The 22,403-nt window shown below is 35.5% G+C and overlaps 1 protein-coding gene across 2 annotated transcripts in view; it reads left to right on the top strand.

Moving 5' to 3' along the window:
• Window positions 1-22,403, top strand: part of RB1CC1 (RB1 inducible coiled-coil 1) — a 77,366-nt gene that overhangs the window by 9,997 nt on the left and 44,966 nt on the right. Inside the window, exons 1-6 of one of the 2 annotated variants that reach the window (XM_014936966.1) lie at window positions 1,115-1,235; window positions 1,533-1,703; window positions 12,525-12,727; window positions 13,650-14,073; window positions 18,080-18,250; window positions 21,174-21,358. In XM_014936966.1, the coding sequence (XP_014792452.1) occupies window positions 1,194-1,235; window positions 1,533-1,703; window positions 12,525-12,727; window positions 13,650-14,073; window positions 18,080-18,250; window positions 21,174-21,358 (1,196 nt within the window). In that variant the 5' untranslated portion in view covers window positions 1,115-1,193. Of the gene's footprint in view, window positions 1-1,114; window positions 1,236-1,532; window positions 1,704-12,524; window positions 12,728-13,649; window positions 14,074-18,079; window positions 18,251-21,173; window positions 21,359-22,403 lie in introns of those variants that run through there. The other variant, XM_014936967.1, reaches the window with a different exon arrangement.

The following is a 22,403-nucleotide window of genomic DNA, read 5'->3' as shown; positions in this document are numbered from 1 at the left end:
ACAAGTGAGTTTGGATTTTGAAACTTTGGAAGGGCCTTAAGACCGTCTACACTGATTGGTTTTGTAAGCTCTTCTGCAAAGCCCACTGATGGTATTGAGTATGAAATAGTGTTTCATCTCAGCCATTCTGGATCTACTGGGTCATTTGCAGGTGTGTCAGCACCTCTGAATGCTGTCTGGTGCATTGGGACGTTCTGTTCCTAAATCGTGGTGAGGTGCAGTATCTGACCAGGCACCAAATAGTCTGGTATGGACTGACTTTTTGCTCAGTTGGATAGTTCTTTGAGGAAGAATCTTTCCAACAGTGAAACTACGCAAAATCCAAGATGACTCACTTGAACAGTTTAACTTCTAATTCTGTGTGTTAGTTTGGGTCTGTGATACTTACTGTATCATATTAGTAAGTTCTTCTTTAGTTTGGTGTTTGCCTGTGCCTTCAAGACAAAGTCTAAAACTTAGATATGCAGTAAAGTGAAGATGTCATCATCCAGAGTGTAAGGTATGAGGATGGTGAACAAAACCAGGAATGGTTCATTGGTCTACTGTTTCCAGGTTAAAAATGTCTTTAATGTTTATATGGATTTGTGTATATGTGGATTGTTTAATTTCCTGTTAAGTGCTGTACTGCACTTCACGTACTGTAAATCAGTCAGAATTGATTAGGTGAAACAGTTCTTACGTTATACATAATGAAGTGTTAATACTCTTGTTGTCATCTTCTAGGGTTTCAGTAAGTCAGGCGTTTGTTCTTAAAGTATTCAAATACGGTAATAAAACTTTTACCGATATTATCCTAAATGCTTGATGTGACTTAATCCAGAACTTCAGCATGCTATTGGGTCATCTTGGAAAGATTGCTGATGGCTTCCCAGTAATGCAGAGGCTGTTGTCTTTTAGCTGATAGCATATTAGCCAGATATCAGGAATGTAACACATTACAGCACTTAAAAAACTTAGGAATATGTCACTATGCAGAATAAAAAGTAATAGCTCTTTAAAAAAATTTCTGCTTTGACATAGACCAGTTACCTGTCATTACAGGAATATGTAAAATTAGAGACACAAATATGCTGATAGTGTGATCTTCTCTTCCTGTCTTTTTTTCCAGTGTGGCTGATCTGAAACATGCAATTCAAACAAAGTATAAGATTGCCATTCAGCACCAAGTACTGGTTGTCAATGGAGGAGAGTGTATGGCGCCAGACAGAAGAGTGTGTAGTTACAGTGCTGGAACAGTAAGTGCATACAGCATTCTTTGTCTAAACTGTCATTTATAGAGAAAGAAAAAGATGTCTTACTAAGGGATTTCTAAGTATTTTTCTATAGTGTACTGTTTGCTGGATTTCTTTGCTTGAGAAACAGATACTTAAGTATTCAACTTACACTTGAGAAACGGATATTTATGTATTCAACTTACACATGTAGATTTTAACATGTTCTTAAGACGTGTCACCCACATGATGAAATCACTGATGACTGAACAGTATGTTGGTGTTACTCAGTGATTGGTTTTGTTTTCTTTTTGAGTGTAGGATACCAACCCAATTTTTTTATTCAACAAAGAAATGATCTTGTGTGAACGTCCACCAGCTATCCCCAAAACCACTTTCTCAGCAGAGAATGAGATGGAATTGAAAGTAGAAGAATCTCTCATGATGCCTGCAGTGTTTCATACGGTAGCATCACGGACACAACTTGCTGTGGTAGGTAAATTTTTACTGTACTTGAACATCAAAGGAAAATAACCTTTTTGTACGTCAGAGGGGACACTTGATATACAGGATGAAACCGTTCAAAGGACAGTGAGAATGGTGGTTTAGTGATGATGTATTCTTCAGAGCCTTGTCTTCAAGTTTCAACGTAGGTATTGAAATGTGCTTGCTTCTTCAGCATGTTCAAAGCTTCTTTCAAAAGCATATTGTGATACAGCTTTATGGATGCATATGTTTACAGCATTGCAAAATAAAAGTAGTCTGGTTGTTTTGGACCCGTGCCTTAATGCTCTGCCTTATTTTCTGTGTCTTCACTCTGCTTCAACCAGAGAACAAAGTAACCAGAGTTACTTTGGAAATCTTGCTAACCCAAGTGGAAAATTAGCAGTATAATTTTCAAAGGCACCTTGCCAAGCTTCTGTTTCATCTTCTATGTCTAAACCACTGGTGAAGCATTCATAAATCTAAGCTTCCTTTTCCTAAAATGCAGGGTTTTTATTATCGAGTGCCGGCTTTTACTTGCATAGAAAGCAAACTTGTCAGAATCCCAATTTGATTACTTATGTATTATTTTGATGGGGGAACTAGTTCCCTGCAATGTGGTCAGTAAGGTATCAGGTGCATGCAGAAACGGCTGCCATGTTCCAGAGAGTGAGACAATGTCTTCTGTAGCTGGAATGATTGCTTTTCTTCATGTTAGGAAATACTGCCTTTGTTTTCCTTTTCAAATTTTACATTTAAATGCATTAAATATTTTTCATGGTTCTAAAGATTATTTTAACTTTCAACGGCGGGGAGCAGGGGAACAGTTATGTTTAGCACTTAGAACAAAATGAATAGTAATGTTTTTAGCATGTTGTCTTGGTAATAAAGTTTCTTAGTTTCAGTGAGACTTTAATGCAGTCCAAAAGAATATTTAGCACTTCAAGTGGCTGTGTTTTAATACTGTACAGCTGAATGCAGAGAAAAGTGCTAAGTCTTGCATATAGTACAAGGTTTTTTTGGTTTTCCCCCTTGGCCTCCTGATCTGTCAGGAGGGAGAAAGTTAGCATGGATAATCTGACCTTGATGTACTGTCTGACTTAAGGCAAGGATTGAGTTCAGTAGACTCTTTTCCTCTCTCTACCACCTGTTGACAGTTACTGCTGACTTAGTAAATAAGACCTTGAGTTATTAGGGGTCTGAATCATATGACTGTCATACAGAGAAGAGTGGATATCAATGCGAATTCAGCTTGGAGTGGGAGGTTTTCATTTGTGCTCCTTGAAGAGTGTGAGGATTCTTGTTTTAGAAGCTGAAACGGAAAGTGCTTTAAAACCTTTTTTTGTGAGGTTTTAAGAGGATCTTATAAAAATCAGCCAGACCGGTACTTGTTAAATACTTAATATTGGTATGAAATGGGAGGGGGGCTGTAGTAATTACTATGGTCTTCAGTGTTTATGCTTTATTTAGGGTAATGGAAGTGAAAGGTGGTGGTACCCAGTCTTAAATTTCTCATTGTTGATATTTTATCTTCTTTCTTTGTCCCATCCCTGATTTTGTGGTCTTGAAGAGTCTTAATCTTGGTTTTGGTCTGATGAAGTTAGTATACACTGATGGAACTGATTTAATTCCTCTGGACTAAAATTTTTATATTCCAGGAATTTTATAAAAAATGCTGCTACTTAGCTTGAATTGTTAGTGCTACCTTCTCTTACCCCTTGATTCTGAAGAATGTATTAATATGAAGAACAAGCAAGTTTATTGCAGTGTTTGTTTTAAAATTAATTATTTAGCTCTTTACTGACTCGTTCTGGTGGCAAGTCTCCTGTAAGGAAGCCCATATTTCAAAAATACTCCTATAAGTCTCTGCGTGGAGTCCAGATTTTATTTGCCAACTGGAGCTATAATGTTTAGCTAGAGACTGAAGAGTTTATCTAGAGAGGGTGATTCTGAGCTGATTGGCAAGAAGAAAATAAATCTTTCCATACTTGATGGCACCTATTAATATTATTATGGGATAGGGGAGGAATTTAGTATGTAAAAGTCCTTAAACATGGATCTAAATAAAATTCAGGTTTTATTTTTAGCCTGCAGATTTATTTTTGGAAAAAGATTACTCTGTTTCCCGCTTCTTCCATACCTTCCCTGCTTGTGAAAGGATTGCAACGATATTAGACTTTTGTGAAAAACTTAAAAATTTCTTCAAAGATTAAATGGGTAGTCATATTCTTAAATCTGATACACTTTATTACACATGGTTAATCTTATCCAAGATCTTAAACCTTTCAAAACCATAGGCTCTGTTTTAGCCTGTGAAAGTACATTGGGTACTTTTTTGGGAGGGAATGACAAAACCATCATATATAGTGGAAGGTTAGTAAATAGGGTGTCATAACTTTAGATGTACTGAGGTGCAAGAACTGTATAAAGGAGTATTAGCAGTATTGTACTAAAGCAGTTTTTCATGATGCCTGTTTGAAACATATTAAGCAGTAATTCAGAGGAAACTGAGGGAGGAGAGGCAATGTGGTTAGAACATTAATCTTCTTCAAGGTTGACCATAAGCCTCTTGGCTGGGAGAAAGAAGGAACATGGGATATTAATCCTTCTCAAAATTGATTAAGATCTGGGGGGAGCTAGAAAGGCTCTGAACCTCAGTTGTTGTGAGATTGATGCATCCAAAGCCACGCTGAGAGTACTGTACGACAGACTTCCTGCAAAAGTGGCATGAAAAATCTGCCTTACAATAGAAATAGTAAACAGCACATGAAATAGTAAAAATAGCTTAGAAGATAGCTGCTAACTTATTGTGCAAGAGCTCTTGATTATTTCTAGCTATGTCTACTTTAGTAACAGGCAAACTCATCACGTGTGCAATTATCAATATTTCAGGGTGTGAAGACTTTTATTTCTGTCTTGTTTCTCCCTCATTTTAAGCCTGCTTGAAAACTTGTTTACTTTAATAAAGTTTTTCAGTACCTGTGACTTGAACTGTATGCTACTTGGCAGCTAAGCTGTAAACTGTATGCAAGGTGGTTTGTTTTGCCTTATTTTGAAACTTATTTGTACTGTGTAGAAAGGCAGACAGATATTTCTGATTAACTTTTTCTGATCCATATTTTGTATATGCTGGTATATGGCCTTTAACTTGTTTTTTTTTTTTTTACAGTAACAAGTAGTTCTAGATTCTCCTTTAACAAGTGTTTTTATTAATCCATGCCTTTATTTCCTCTCCATTGTTTTTTGCCTGTCTAAAAGTGACCATTATTGATTGAAATTCTGCTTTTACTGTCTGCATTTTTTTCCCCATAATTTTTAGATATCCTTATTTACTATTCAGGTATAAACAAAACTCATCTTTTTAGTTTACAGTGGAGCCTCTGGCATTTTTATAGCCTTTTGTTTGTATATGTATAGGTATATGTAAAAGTAGCATTTTTTTTTCTTTCCCCAATTGAAACTAATTAAATTAACTTATATGTAGCCTTTTTTAGATTTTAATATCTAACCAAAAATCATTCCTGTGGGTCAGGTATAAACAAAACTCATCTTTTTAGTTCACAGTGGAGGCTCCAGCATTCTTATAGCCTTTTGTCTGTATATGCATAGGTATATGTCAAAGTAGCCTTTTTTTTTTGTTTCCCCAATTGAAACTAATTTCATTAACTTCTATGTAGCCTTTTTTAGATTTTAATACCTCCTAACCAAAAGTTATTCCTGTGGTAAACTTATTACCTCCTGTTTGGTTTCCTATGGTACTGTGATCATCACATCAAGGTACCTCAATTTCTTCTTTCTTCTTGCTTTCGTGATTTTTTTTTTTATATCTATAGAGGTTTTCTTAAGTTCCTGGTGATTACCCGAGAACTCGTTATGTAGAATTTACAGTGTAAAGATTCAGTAGCTTTAAAGAAGCTATGTCTACTACCTTACTTGTTCCTTTACCAATTAAATTCTTACTATAGGTTTTGTCATATGTGGCGCAATGTTTTATGAACTTTTTTTACCAGATCCTTTTTGGTTGGTGTTTGTTGCATTTACTCTCTGGCGTTTTCCTTACTTGTTCCTTTACCAATTAAATTCTTGCTATAGCTTTTGTCATGTGGCGCAATGTTTTATAAACGTTTTTTACCAGATCCTTTTTTTTTTGCATTTACTCTCTGATGTTTAAATCTCAGTTAAAGCAACTTTCTTTTTTTTCATTTTGTCTCAGTATCCTTCTTTCCCTTTGACTAAAATCTTACCTTTGAGATACCTGTGCTTAAAGGGTTACAGCTTACCTTTGTACAACTAGCCTGGTTGCCCACCTCTGGTCCTGTTCAGCAGTTTTGTCCTTGAGCTGCATTATGTGGACAATGAGGTGCACAGCGTGTTCACACAAAATTATGTACGCACCAGCTTAGGAGAAGACAAGCTGTTCTCTACACAGGGGATTGTGCAATAGATTGTTGTGTGAATCTCATCTAATAGTGTGGTCTTTTAACACTACTGCTTATATAATTTCTGGTAGCTTAGCCTTTAGGGAAGGATTATTTTTCTACTTTTTTAGTTCCCATGTTATTTGTTACAGAAGAATATTGAAAACTCGGACTTTTTGTTAGTGGATGTGTTTCACATTTCATGTGATGCTGTTGCTGTCATCATCAAGCTGTCAGTTCCGGTCAGTTTGTCTTTGAGAAATGAGGATGAGAAACTGTGGTAATTTCATTTGGTTGCCTAAAACCATGGCTGCAGTCACGGTACCTAGATCATTCTTGGTTTAGTTCCAAATGCTTCACAATACTAAAGCCAAGAAGTATAGTCATGCTTCCTGAAAGCTGTGCCTCTACAATTTAGAGAAATGCTCTTTAACTTCTCCTAGAAAGGTGGTTTGAGACACTCTGGAAAAGGTTTACTTTAAAATTTTAGTGTTCTTTAAGGTGTTGTAATGTTTGTAACAATTGTGTAGCTGAATTTATGCTGTTCAATCTTTTTGGCTAAATTACTAGTCTAATTGGCAAACACACTTCTAGCTCCTCCGCAGAAGTCCAGACTTCTGTGTAACTTAGATTAGTGATCAACCTCATAATCTTTTGAAGTAATTGAGCTGGGTGGGGTTAAAATGGAGTATGTTTTAGTTTACCCCTAAGGTATGCTAAAAGATATAGCATTTGTTTTGTTTGGCTTTTGTAAGCAGTACTGTTAGATCAAGCTTTTAGAAAAATCACCAGGAGAAAAAGACTGAGTGGTTTGAAATCAAGCTGGTTGAAATTATTGTTTACCTTGTACCATGGTTTGATTCACTGGCTGTGGTGGTTTGTCAGCTTCTCAGTAATTATTTTTTAGTCACTTGACTTCTCCAAGCCTACTTTTAATGTCAGACCGAGGAGCTAGTGAAAACAGTACTGAAGAAAAAGTCATTAAGCTATGACTTAAAGAATAGCTTATTTTGTATTATGCTGGTGAAATATTTTCTGAGCATGTAATAAACCATGAACTGAGCAAAATGTCCAAAGGACTCTGTCACCAAAAGCGATCAATATTAAAGGAGAATGGAATAATCAGCTGTCTATAGAAAGGAGAGAAATTGCTGTGAAATATCAGTCTCCCTTATAGTGAATTGTTTCAATTACAGGTTTTAAAAGCTGAAACCTTGAAGTGGTTAATCCAGTAGCTTTACTGATGTTTTAGTGAGAGGTGTCTGAATTAGAGGTAATGGTCTTGGTTACTAATTTTGGTAGACAAGATAATGGTTACCTTCTGTGTAAGCGTTTATCTGCTGTTATAGTGTATGGACATGTGTAATTTTACTTTCAAGGATCTTTTTTGTTGGCCTGAGGTTGGGTTTTTTCCTAGGGTGACTGAAACCTAGGAGGAGTCCTTTTTACAGGATTTCAGACCCATGGCAATAGAGGACTTTGATGACTTGTTTCCTTTTATCACAGGGTTGTAGAGAATGGAAAGAACCCTGCATTTCCTGAGAACTTTTGTTCTTTAGAGGTAAGTCCAAAGACCACAAACAGGCCTTCCCTGGATTTTTTTCATTCAGATGAGCAGAATTATGACAATAGGATGCGAAGACCAAGTCTTGAATTTGGTGGGAAATATGTTACCTGTTAATTTCTGTTTTGGCTAAAACATACTTTGTTGCTTCTGCTGTTTTGATTGAAACTTACTAAATGGAAGTAGTTACAATCGGAAGAATCACCTAAATTTAAATTAAGATGATTGAAGGAAATCATTCAAGTAAACATTCTGTTAAAGCACCCAAGCAAAGATAAAAATCTTTCTGGTGGGCCTGTGAATTTCTTGACAAATTGGGAAGTGAAGATGCTTTTATTTACTTCTCAGTGTAACAGTGAGTTGAGATGAGCTTGGATTTGTCTAGTCTTGTACTGGTAGTGGTGCTTCTTGAGGTCTATGTTCTGGTGGTATGGTGAAGCTGTCTGTTCTAGGTAGGCTGCTATAACAGAGTAATATGGACATAGCTCTACAAGGCAACTGAAGTTAATTTTTATGCTCTGTGAACTGTTGGGTGTCTGCCAATTACCCTTGAGGGGATCTGTGAAAAATCAATGACAAAAGCAAGCCTGTTGTTAGGCAGGCTTCGTTTTCTGTGCTGGCGCTGGCAACTTTACTGAGAAGTGTTAAAACATATGTTGGACTGCAGGCCTTTATTTATAACCCTGACATAATTCAGTTTTTAGACTTTATTTATTTAGCAGAGAGATGCTTAATTCTTTTCTGCATACAGACATACTGGTTATGTGAAATAGGTTGGTCTTAATCCTTCTGAAACAACCTGAGGAGGTCTCCTCAGAAATGTTGTCTATGGAAATGGTGGGAAGAACAAGCCAAGTCACTTGAAGATGTATGCCAGTAATGGTGGAATGGCTAGCAAGGAATATCTGTGTAGTTTTTAATTTCTTCACTACTTAAAAGCTACATAGATACTCCAAAGGAAGCAAAAAGCTTCACCGCTTGGTTTTCCTGCTGCAAATAGGTTTTGAAAGCAGTGTTGTAGGGCTGACTGAAACAGTGTTTTCTTCTTGACCCCTCCCTGCAGCATTAAAAAAAATAAACCAAGGGTTTAATGTAGTGTTCTTGTTCCCTGCATTGGTATCTGCTTAGTACAGCCTAAGACTGAAACAGTTCTGATAGCTGGACAAATAGTTCCTCTGTGTGGTTTGAACTTTGTTAGAATCATCTGCTTGGACCCCCTGAATGAAGAGTAATGTTCCTTACTATTTGAACGTAACGAGCTTATTTCATGATAATGAACCAGCATCAAAAGCAGTAATGGGTTCTTGCAGACTCTAATTGTGTTCAGGTTCATCCGTGCAGACAGAATTCTGCTGCTCGGCCCTCACCACCCGGAGAGAATTTCTTCAGTACTTGGGATACACATGTAAAAATAACTTTGAGAGGATGATAATATGGAATGCTGTTGTAATAACTTGCATATGTGCCCTGAAACAGTCATGTCTCTGTTTAGCCGTACAATTTGATTTGGAGTGGGTTAGCTTGCCCGTAACTTTGAAAACATGTTATTTGAAAGAAACTTAGCTTTGTTTTCAGGCTAATGAATTTTGAACTCAATGAGCTTTAAATAGCTCAGAAAAAAATCTTTTGTCTCTCAGGATTGTATTTGTGATTGCTTTCATAAGGGGATTTTTTGTTTTAACGTCCACATTTCCTGCGTGTACAGTAAGGAGCTATAGCTCATCTGACAGTGAATACCTGGTTGAATACTTAAATGGCATTGGGATATTTTTGTGTAACAGTACCTTTGGGCACATCTCCCTTAAATGGCATTGGGATATTTTTGTGTAACTACCTTTGGGCACATCTGTTATATGACAGATCCTGACACTTATGAGAATGCCCTTCTGTTATGTGGTTTCTAAAAAAAATAAAGAAATTTGCGACTTGGAAGTGCTGATGTTTACTCTCACTTTTTTAGGAGTCAGACTGCTGGGACACAAGCTTCTGATTTGGTTAAATTTGGGTAAATTGCTATAGATTAGACTCCTAGGCACAAAGTGTCGGTGCTGGTCATCAATAGTGTAACAAACTACCTCAATTGTACTGATTTTTTTTTTATTTTTTTTTTCCCCCTTGCGTAACAAACTACCTCAATTGTACTGATTTTTATATTCTTTTTTTTTCCCCCTTGTTAAAATTTGGCAACTTCTGTTATGTGTTTGAAAGTGTTTTGCTGACAAAAGAACCTTGTTAAAACTAAGATCTTAAATTGATTACATCATTTTAAGCATCAGAATGACATATAATAAAGCTTCATTAGGACAACACTAACTTGTAACTAACCTTGTTAAAACTAAGATCTTAAATTGATGACACATCATTTTAAGCATCAAGAATGGCATATAATGAAGCTTCATAGGACAACACTAACTTGTAACTTTTGACTTCCATTGTGAACACAGTAAATAGATCTAGCTAAAAAAGCAAATACTGGCCTCTAGTTAAGAGTATGTCTTGGGCATATCAAGCCTAGCTTATACATTTCCTCATTACACATTTGAGTTGTGCCATGGTAAGTGAGTTTGTCCAAAGGAAAATTGAACTGACAAAAACCTCTACCCAGGACTTGTAAAGAAACATTTTTGTTTGAAAGTGGGAGAAGTCCAGTCATTACTTTTCCCAGTAAACTGTGGTACTCACTTGAAAGAACTGCGTAAAAAGACTTTATGATCTGTTTTGATTTTGTTTATGGCTTATATTGTTGTAGTCTTCATATTAATGTGTGGTTCTGCATATGCTCTCACTTCTGGAATTGTTGCCCATAGTTTGGAGGAAGGATGGCTTTGGGAAGAGAAAAGTGTTTGAGTTGAAAATGAAATGCTTGTGTACATTCCCAGGACATCTATTAGAACACAATGGGGACGTTCAGTTACCTTTTCAGCCTCATATTTCTGGAGTATTTTGTAATATACCTTAGGGTGAAACAGCCTGTTCTTTTGGCTCTTAATATGGTAATTGAGGAAGCAGTAACTGCTTTTTTATATGCTGTGGAATTTGCCTTTGAGTAATTTCTGTACAAAGTGAATTTAAGAAAATAATAATAAAAATGTTCAAGTTGTCAGTATTGCATTAGTGAGCTTATGTGAATTTATGTGGTATAGATGAGCTGGAGATAGTCAGAAGAAAATGACTTGCAGATTTTGGCACTATCTGGATCCTGTCCCAGTTGCATTACCAGTTGATTTCGACTTGAGAAGTGAGAGCTCACGCAGCAAATAAAATAACTGTTCTTTTCAAACAGGAAATCTTTATTCTCATGTGCACAGAAAGTGACCAAAGTTTGGAAAACAACAAGACAAATGGCATCTTTACTACAAAGTGGTAGTAATAGCTTTTTATTTCCTTGGAGTTGTGTTTATAAGTATGTTTATATATTATTTTTTCCTCTGCTCATAGCTTAGATACTAGTGAATTGAAGTACAGTGGAATTTTGTCATGCTGCTTGAGACAAGGCTTGGACTGTTAAAAAAAGGGGGGGAAGTTCATAACTTTCAGGTTTTGTAAATATTCTAAAATGTTTTGATAAAATGCTCTGCAGTTTTGTGGTTTATTTCATGAAATAGTGTTGTTGAGCTTATCTGGTTTTGGTGTATGCATATGTGCTGCTGAACATGTATTCGGCAGCAAATGCATTCTGAAATATACTGATGTGCTGCATTTTTAATACTGCTTTCTCACTTTATTTGTATAACTTATTTTTCCATGCGTGGTGTTCTTACATGTACTATAGCAGAGTTATGTGTTCGTTCCTGGTTTAACAACAGTATGCTCAATCTCCTGCAAAATGTAGTAAGATTTTCTTTATTGAAGGGTAGGTATATATTAAAACCCAACATACTAATATGCTTAGGAGAGTATTTTCCATGTAGTCTGTTATTGAGTGGTATTGAGCCAAAATATTGTATTGTGAGCTTATTGTATGACTTTTGTTTTACTTTCTTATTTTGGTGTTTGAGTAGAAGGCACTTTGAGGTGGATGTTCTGTTAAACTGGTAAACTCAAAATGGTAAATTTAAAATAGTTACTCTTCTACTTGGAATTAAAACTCTGGAATTTAATATACTATATTAATAATTAATATAATAATACAATAAACATTGCTGTTAGTGCACTTTTAGTGAGATTAAGTACTTGCTACATGTAGGTCTCATCTTATGGCAGTAAAATGTCTCTGTCATTTAGTTCTTAAGCAGAAAAGCTTCCATGTGGGTTTGCATATACCAAGTTTCAGGGTGTTTTTTAGAGTTTTGTGGACACTGCACTGCTGCTCATTGTGTTGCATATAGTTTATTAATCCACGGAAGATTTCATTTAACAGTCTGCTCTGTTTTAGTCGTACATGTCTTCTTGCATCTGATGCAACTGTGCTTCTGCGGACTGATCCTGCAATTCATTGTCTTGTTCCGAGCATCTGCTTGGCTCATCAATAATTTTCTCCTTAATGGACCTTGTTTGCCAGCTCCTTCTATCAGATTTGTACAGGCATTATTATTCATGCATGTGTGCACTGAATATGTTAGACTAGCAGCATTTAATTAACTTTATAAGGTTTTTTGGAACTGCAACTTTCACCTGCCTGTTTCGAAGATACTTCTCAGTAAATTGTCTACAGATTTTTCGTCATTTAATTAAATTTTTATTTACGAATAGAAGCTTTGTTATTTTTGGTTGAAGTTTTAAGGTGTACAACTCTAGATATCTAAATTTAACACTTTTTATGTTAGTATTTTCTAAATGGCTCACTTTACAGTGGTAACTATATAAAACATTAATAACTTGAAGTGATTTGTTGTTTTTTTTTTCCAGGAAATGTATGAGGTTGCCAAGAAACTTTGCTCCTTTTGTGAAGGTCTTGTACATGATGAACATCTTCAGCATCAAGGCTGGGCTGCCATAATGGCCAACTTGGAAGATTGTACATACTCTTACCAAAAGCTACTTTTCAAGTTTGAAAATGCATATTCAAGCTATTTGCAGTCCATAGATGATATCAAGTTGAAACTTACACAGTACGTTTGCCATTAAACTTAAGCCTCAGTCTCCAAGTTACTATATTTTAAACTTATTTTTTGACTGTTATATGTCTGGTGCTAGTTCTGACTAATCAAGCATGTATTTGTTTGTTTAATTATGTGTCATGGAGAATATTCTTTCTGTCCTAATGCTTTTTCCTTGTATTCATCAGCACGCAGAAACCTGTATTGAATCATGTGGAAGATGTGCTTGTTAATGAACAGCTGAAGTCCTTCCAAATGTGCACTAGAAATAGCTAGACAATAAATTCAGATATTAATCAATATTTTAAAATGCATATTTACACTCCTGAATTAATTGCTTTTTAATACACTTGAGCAGATATTAAGAATTATGATCCATGTTGAAGGTATAAAGTCATAACACAGTCCTTGGGTGCATATGTATACCTTTGAGAGTGTGTGTATATATGTGTGTGTATACTTGTATCCCGTAAACTCTGGCTGCCACTTCAAGGAAAATCTTTAATGTTTTTCTTACCACAGTAATTATAGTATCATGGTAATTGAACAACTGCTTTGCCTAATGGAATGTATTAAAGAAATAAAGCATAAACATGTTTTAACTTAAAAAAAGGTTAAACTTTATAGCTTTTAGCAAAAATATAGATAGTTTATCAAAGACTTTCTTTTAATTGCATTATAAGCATAAACTTGGAAGTTTGGAAGAGTTCATATTTAGCAGTGAAAGAGAGCAAAAATTGTAACTTCTTTAGCTGTCTTCCCATGATGTTGATATTGAACACAGTATTTTGAAATTAACCAAGTTAATTTTGATGTCTGCTTCAATTCTGAAATAAGTAATACTTTTTATTATGGGTGGTTTGTATCTAAGTTTTTATGTCATGTTGGCTTCTAGATACTGATGTTTTTTCCTTTTCACCCTTTTAAAATAAAGCTTGGGTTCTGCTGTTTCTATCATGGCCAAGATACCACTGCTGGAGTGCCTAACGAGACATAGTTACAGAGAGTGTTTAGGAAGACTGGATTCTTCAACTGAGCACGGAGGGGCAGAAAGTGAAGAAACTGAGGATGGGAAAATGATTTCTTCTGATACATCAAAAGTGAACAGTAAATCAATGTTAGCCTCGTTTTGCAAGTCAGTTGAACATTCAGCTTTGGAAGGCACAGATCCCGAAAATGTAAAAGGTGATAAGGAATCTGGTCAAATGGCTACTGTCCAGGACAATGAAACATCTGTAGAACTGAAAGATGATGATCAGCCTTCCTTCAATGTGTCTTTGTTAGACTGGATAAATGTTCAAGATAGACCTAATGATGTTGAATCACTGGTCAGAAAATGTTTTGATTCTATGAGCAGGGTAAGTTACTGATTATTTTTTTTTATTTATTTTTTAAATTGCTGTTGCTGTTTATTTTCCAGATGATGGTACTTTTGAAGTGACTCAACTTTTTCTAATTTGTTGTTTCTTGGATAACTTTCTGAATGGAGACTAAAGCAAAAGCTGGGGTGTGGTGTGTGGTGGGAGGTGTGGGAAGCAATTTAAAAGTTCTTGAGTATTAAGAATTTGATCTTTAAAAAAATGTATAATTGCACAATGAATGCTTGTTATCTGGCTTGTTTCTCAAATAGCCAATCCTTTTGGCAGGTAGCTTGTAGTGTATAAGCAAAGTGACTTTCCTTCTACTCCTTCTTTGCCCTTTTTGTAGAAATTGTTGCAGTAGTGAAAGTAAAAGATTTTCCTGGACCAAAGTTAATGTTTTTTGTGTTGAAAATCCGGAAGCCTTTGTTAAAATATAGGACAGTGTGGTTAATTGTGGTAGATTTACATACTCTCTCTCTAGATATGTATGCATTCTTTATTAGGTGATACAGATGCACTCAGGAGAGCCCAGCATGGCTATTTGTATTTCTGCTGGTGGCAGAATAAAACGTTGCTTACTTTCTTTACTTTCCAAAGGATTATTTTAACCAGAGAGCATTATAACCTTTTAAAAACCTGTTGCTTAGAGTCTTCTTTCTTTCTTTGCTTTCACTGTAGCTTATTGTTCTTACGTTGTCTAGCCTTTTTGCTGCATATGTACAATTTTATACTGTTACAACTCAATATACATTGAGCAAATAAAGCAGTTTCTGTTGTCTTGGACACTTTATTTCCTCCTTAGGTAGGACTGGAAGACTATCTCAATTATGTCTAAACCCTATCTGTTGTAGGGAACATTATGACGCAGTCAGTTCTGTACATTATTTTTTTTCAATTCTGTTTTAAAAGTAGTTGGAGAATTTGACTTACTATTAAGGGCTGCTTAAGATTTTGAGCTGGCTTAAATTTTAGTAGTACAGAACAGGTTAAGAGGAAGATTGGATGTTACAAGCTTTTTTCTTTAGCAAAACAAATATTCACCACTTTTTTGTGTGAAAGACTTAAGAATTGCTGAGTCTGGGACAGTCCTCTCTGTATTGTTTGTTCAGTAAGGCTACAGGGGGCTTTCCATGAGCCTAAAACAAGAGTAACAAAACCCAGTAGTTTGGTTGTGAGAAAATTAATTCACTTTGTACAAAACATGAAAAGGGCACAAATGTAATGTCTCTTAAAAATCAGTATTTTAAGGGGCACACATTAAACAGTTGCTTCCAAATTATAATGGTATTAAAGATACAAAAATGAAAAAAACAACCAATTTCATACTTACTGTGCCTTTGATCAGGTTGTAGTCATGTCTGAACTACATGTTTTAGAGAGGTTGTCTTGCAGTTATCTGCTTTTCTGTCCTTGTCTTATCTAAGACTAGTCAGAAATCCTTTGTTTCAACTATTGTAATTGCTTTATAACTTAAGCTGGTTTGTGTAGCTGTGGAAAAAATGTGATTGCTTCTGCAAAAATGAAATTTCTTTTTGCTTTCTTGGCAGAAGCAGAATTGGCAGGTAGGGAGAATCCTTTAGTCAGACTCTTCTGGCCACTACCAGAACAACTGTAATTGATCAATGTTGTTCTGTTTTGGTTCACAAAATTCCAAAGCTTTGAAGTAATGTGGTAGCTCCTGTTTTTCCTTAGGAAAACATTAATTTACCCTGTTTTGATAGCAGCACAAACAAAGGATTGATTGAATCTTTGCCTACCATCGATTTAGAATTAGTTTCAAAACAGAATTGGCCTGTAGCTGAAAAATAAAATGCTGAAGAAATACCTTGCAACATGATTGTTCTTTTAATATTTACATGAGCTGAACCTTTAACATAGCAAGCTGGAATAAAATGGTGCTAATTTTTTTGTTTTTTCCCCTCATTCCCCCCATTCCCCACATGCTCTTTGTTTCTTAGAAATATGAGCCATAGAAATGGTTTCTGATTGCATTTCTTATTTGAAATTCTGAATTCAAGTAGGACTTCCATGAAAGCATCTGAATAGGAGCTTGATACCTCTGATACTGATAGTCTTGGTAGAACTGGTATATCGTGCAGAGTGCTGCTATGTATCTGGTTCTCCTAACCTCTAGGTGTTTCTAGAAAATGACACTTTTATTTGCAGAAACCTGGGCTGCAGCAAAAGCAATTGGTAAGTAGGAGCTCCCCAGACATTTCTGTTAAGTGCTGTCCTAGCCACTTAAAAGTCTCTTCTTTTTCTAGCCTTTTAAGATGAGGGTAGCAATATTATCTACCAGTGAAAGTAGAACTGAGTGCTAGGGATGCAATTAGGTCAAAGATGGGATAGAATTGATGGAGGAAATAAATTACAGGGTGGAATGAGAGGAATAGACTTTTTTTTTTGTAAGAAGAGATAAGAAAAGAATTAGTTTATGAAGGTAAAATGAAAAGGAAAAAAAAAACAACCACCAAACCACCCCACTATATTGTTCTTTAGTATTTTGTCTATCAAGAAACTGTTCGGGATGCTGTGGGGGAATAATTCGGGGTGCCACAGTGGAGCAGTGCTGAATAGGATGGCAATGAACATTATCCTAGAAAAACAGTCTGGTTTAATCTGAGAGACTATTTTTGGTTCTTGAAGGTGGACAGCCCGTTTGAGATAGACCAAGATAATACCATAACATAAGGATAACTGACCATTGCAGTTTTCAGAAAACCTTGATGTATTTTGTCACACTCTTAATAACATGATTTATTGTGAAAAGTTTTGGCCTAATTACCAGTTTTTAGTACTTCCCTTTATGACCTTGTTTGTTAATTTTTGTTTGTGTTTGTTTAGGTTTTTTTGTTTGAAGAGAATGAAAGACACATTCTTTGTAGTTGCTTCTTAATTTGTAATGCTTTTCCTCCTCAGGTTCCTCTCTCTATACCCGGGAAGGGTGTTTCCAGAATGAAAAAGTGCTGTGTATGAAAGCTTTTATCCAGTTAAATAATAGATTGAGGGGAAAATAGTACTTTTATTTATGCTAATATTGATTTATATAAGTGGCTTCTTTTCTGAGAGTTAATTTGTGTGCTCTGTGATGAGTGGCATTAACCCTGCATGTTGATGAAAGAAGCCCTTGTTGTGACAGCAAATGTGACCCCACCAGATAGGATCCTTTCCACTGGATTCTCATATAACAGATGGCATACCAGAACCACTTGGATAAATTTATTCATATTCTGCTAACAACTAATGACTCTTAGGTTGTTTTCCTAATTAATTTATTCCAGGTTTAGACTGAAGTCTGTCCTGTATAAGCTACTGCAATTACCTGTGTTGTTTCTAGAACTAAGGAAACAGACTACAATATTTTGCTGCTCTTTTAGTGAAACTGACAAGAGTCACCCTTGATATCTGTGGACATTGGTAGCCTCTTAAGATTTCAAATGCTTTTTTTTTTTCTGGGTAATGGCCTGTGAAGGAATGTGATGAAATAATTTAAAAAATGTACTTTTATTAGGAAAAACATTAGCAAAAAGTATTGCAAATGTATTCTTTTTCCATAGCTTGTTTTCCAGTAACTTAGAACTGATTTGCTTGTCTAAGAAATCAATTAAAACATTCATTTAGTGGGAAAAGGCTAATAGGTCTTGCAGCTTTTTCCCACTACCCTCCCTACTGCACTTTCCATTGAGTCGTATTCATCCCTTGTTCTGATTTTAACTCTATGAACTCTGTTCTGGGGTAGACTGTGTCCGTTATCTTTATACTGTCTTTTCCCCCCAGACTCTGCCTTATCCCCTCAACTAATGTCCCTTCCCCTTGTAAGGGTCCTGATTTGTGATATAAAATCCACAGGCTATGAACTCAGAATTCTGAAACAGATGACAGATGTAGGCACACATTAGATCTCGTAAGAAAAAAAAATATTAAGGCTACAAAACCTCCTGTAGCGAGCTCATGTCGCCTTTCAAAATGTCAACTGCTAATAAACTTTTTTTTTTTTCCCCAGCTCGATCCAAGGATCATCCAACCCTTTCTGGCAGAATGTCGACAAACTATCGCCAAACTAGATAATCAGAACATGAAGGCTATTAAAGGCCTTGAGGATAGGCTCTATGCGTTGGACCAGATGATAGCAAGCTGCAGCAGACTGGTGAATGAACAAAAAGAACTTGCTCAGGTAATAACACCTTTGTGTGTGTAATGTTGGAAGGTGGTAGACTTTTGATATGTATATGCTGTTAAAGATTGCCACAGAACAATTGCACATCTTGATGGAAGATGGTTTTCAACTTTATCAACTGGAGATGCCCAAAAAGGTCCTGTATTCATAACATTTTGTCATTTAAGTATTGGTAGTTTTACATCTTGTGGTCATTTTTCTAGTTTCCAGAGTTTTATCATAACTCTCAGCTAAAAACTAAAAAAAAACCCTAAAAAATAGTTGATACTGCAACAGTGGGTGGAGGACAGCACCAGAACTTAAATATAGGGCTTATATTTATGTCACTTCATCTGTATTGGGGGAAAAAGACACTTCACAAAATAAAATTGTCTTACTTAAAATATCCTAGACTTAATGCATTAGGAACATGCAGAGCTGTAGTTTACTGCAACTTTGTCTACTGTATATTAAGCTGTATACTTTTATAGCTATAGTATTTCTGTCAACATTCTCTTGGTCATAATTCGGAAAGCTATATTAAATCCTAATTCAGCCAATCAAAATTTTCACCAAAGCACTGGTGTAAAATTGCTGGATTCTGAGATATATCAGTATATGGTATTGTTTCTGGAATAGAATACATTTAGTTTATTTTTATTTTAGAAATTAGATTTCTTCTGGATGAGTAAGAATCACTTAAAATACAGTAAAATTAAAAAACGTTGAAAATACTTCTAAAGGTGTTGCTTGTGTTAGGGTGTATCTTGTTAAATCTAGTGCATGGTTTAAAACCAGGTTGTGCTGTATTAGTGTAGCATTTTGCACATTAATGTAGAAAGCTGCTAATAAAAATAGGATCTGATTAATTTCTCTGACAGCTATAAACTTTGTACCTACTTATTTTTAAAGCTGATTAGAAAATTGATTTTAGTGAGCATCCTTATCTTAAGGAAAAGAAAACATCTGGCTTAAATGTTACCTTAGTATCTGTACATATCTTTGTCAAATCTGACTAAATTCTACCTGGCTTAAATGTAAGAGCACACAACTTTTTGCCAACAGTAGACCATCTATAGATGAGGGACTTGTGTATTTTTAAAGGTAGTGCTTGCAACTTGTGTTTATGTCACACCTTTCAGCACTATTTCTGTTCATAAAAAAATAAGAGGACTTTATACTTTATAGAACAAGACAAGGAACAACTGAACAGTAATTCCATTGGCAGTATATGTGTTGGAGGCTCTAGGCTTATTTTCTCTAGGCCACAAAAAGCTGAAAAATTCTGATCCAGAATTTAAGTTTTTATTGACAGGTTACTGTGGTTTTCCTTAGCTGTCCTTTTTCTAGTATGCTAAAATTGTTTTTTTTCTGATTTGCTTACTAGGGTAATTTTAGCTTAAATTCTATTTTAAACATGGATTCATAGATATTGCAATGGCAAAAGATTTTCAAATTTATGAATAGCCTTTTGGAACTGAGAGTAAAGCTGGAAGGGGATTTTCTAGCTCACTGCATGCAGTTTTTTGTAACTTCAGGCTCCATGCCATGTGATTCATTTAAAAAGCTTACTGAGCTGCTATTTAAAAGCAATTATTTTCTTAACTTCTCTATTCATGTTGCAAAGTTCTATAGAATCTGATTGTCCTAATGTTTATAAACATCAGTTAATTTCAGATCTGACAGTATTCTTAGCTATAGCTATTTCTTGGCTTTACGCTCTCGTGCCTAAACTGCCTTTGATTTTGGTGCTTAGGACTTCCCTAACAGTTATCACAGCATGTTTCTTCAATGTCTTTGTCCTCCTTCATGAAACAACCCAAGTTCTTTTCATGGGGCTGTCCTCTTCTTCATCTCAGTAATGGTTCTTCCCACCTTTTCTGATTCCCATTCACTTGGCTTGGATAATACAGACAGTTAAAATGTTTGCGACCTGCTTTTGTTTCAGGGAGGGTGCTCGATCATTCTGTGCATAAGTTGCTCAGAGCTCAGTAAATGGTTGACTCTTCAGCATTTTCTTCCATCTTCAGTGTGCAGTTTCTTTCTTTTCGTTACACTTAATATATTTGTTTGATACTTACTTTGATTTCTGTGCTGTTCTCACTAGGGTATAAATACTTATCGCAGGCTTTGCAATAGCATCTTATGACAAGATTGCTTTACATTCAATATCAAATCAGCAATGACAGTGTTTTTATTTTTCAGCATTTTTATACAAAAAATGGCTTACTGTTCTCATCAACCTCTGCTTCAGAAAGAAACACTTTGTCTGGTTTTGAATGCTTCATTAAGAAAACAAACTAAGTTTGTGGAACTGTAATCAGCCATCTAAGACATGTTTATCTAAGGCAGTCCATCTTCCCTGCTCTGCCCCCCAGCCTTCTAGGAGTTGCCTGTTACCATCCTCAACAGAGAGTTCTTTGCTGTCCCTAAGTCCTATATGCAAATAAGATGTCTAGCTGTGATCTTGGCTCTCAAGAAGATTTAGTTTCATGTATGAATTTCTTTATGCAAAAAGTATTTTCTTTAACGCGCAGTAGTACTGAGTATGCTCTAAGTTGATGTGAAGTCTTGCATATGCCAGAACTTAACAAGCTGGTTGGTTGCAGAAATTAGAATGGTAGTTGATCCATTCTAGTAGCTACTTTTCTGCTGCATTAACTCTTGTGATTGTTCACTGGTGTTGGTTAGTTGTGTATAGTTCTTATGGGGTTGTGTTGGTAACTGTTTGGAAGAGAAACATCAGATGAAATTTATTTGGACTGGTTTATAGAATGAAAAGAAAGCAACTTTGTCACTCGCCTATGTAGCATTCTGTTATACTCTTGAATGGTTACAACATGTTTATTAAAATGCTTGCGTTCTTACAGAGGAAGAAGGATCACTTCCATGCTTTTTGATTGTCAAAAACCCTGTTTAACAAATGTGTCTCTTCCTCTAGGGATTTTTGGCTAATCAGAAGAGAGCTGAGAACTTGAAAGATCCTTCTGTGCTGCCTGACTTGTGTTTGAGTCATGCAAATCAGCTGATGATTATGCTAACTAATCACAGAAAACTGTTAGATATTAAACAGAAATGTACCACTGCCAAACAGGAGCTTGCAAATAATCTACAAGTCAGACTGAAGTAAGTTACAACTTTTCAATTTTTTTATTGCTTCCATTTGCATCAAGACTGTTTAAAGAATGTGTCATAAGAAAATCTTTGGTAATGCATAGAGTTTTTCTTAATGCAAGAGAAAATAAAAGCTGGACCACTTCAATTTGAATTTGAAGTTATTTGTAAGTGTGAAACAAAATATAATTTTGAAATAATCTTTTGTTGGAGTTTAAACTGTTTTCATACCAATAAAACAATATCCAAGAAGCTACAGTCCCTTCTCTCATCAACCTCAGAAGTTGTCAGTGTCTTATTATTTAAAATGTGACTGGCAATCACACTGATCTTTTCAAAGGATTATAATAAGCATGAGTGAAACAACCTTCAGCAGCTTGTGATCACATCAAAGCAGAAAAGCATGCCAGTAGTGTGTTTTACTTGTAGTTCATGAAAAATAATTATACCCAGTCACAGCCAGTAAAAATGGTAATTTTTCATGTATCATTACTGTATAACGTGCAAGGCAGTAAGTAGTTTATATTGCTCAATGGGAAATACGGTTTTTCACGCTACTGCACTTTAATTATTAAGATGTAGATAATTTTTCATGTCATATATATAGGAAAAGTGTACAGTTTAAGAATTTTTGGAAGAAAAAAGTTGTTTATGCTAGCAGCAAATAATTAGGCAACGTCCTGACCCTGTTAGACTTGCACACTGGATATCTGTCAAGAAGATGTATTTTTTTTCTTCTTGAACAGATTGCAGTTTGTATAGATGAGGCAGATGCAAGGTGCAGGAAGAATCAACAGTGCACTAGTGACAAATGTATTATTTGTAAAATAAATTACTGATAGGTGAATAGAAATGTGAATTTATCTGTCTCTGTTTCCTATGCATCTGCTCTTAGCATAACAGATGACCTTTTTTCACTGTTTTTCACTGTAGCAGGTATTTAGGGATAGTATGTAGAATCTCGATGGCCATAAATATCACTTTTACTTTCTATATGTTAAAGTATTTGTGTAGTGTAATGTAGTAGTAACTTAATTAATGAGCTATTAGAGAAAAA

The sequence above is a fragment of the Calidris pugnax genome, unplaced genomic scaffold (genome assembly GCF_001431845.1).
Source record: "Calidris pugnax isolate Ruff unplaced genomic scaffold, ASM143184v1 scaffold51, whole genome shotgun sequence".
Taxonomy (NCBI): Eukaryota; Metazoa; Chordata; class Aves; order Charadriiformes; family Scolopacidae; genus Calidris; species Calidris pugnax.
The sequence above is the reverse complement of the archived record's forward strand: the minus strand, read 5'-3'. Positions and strand labels throughout refer to the sequence as shown.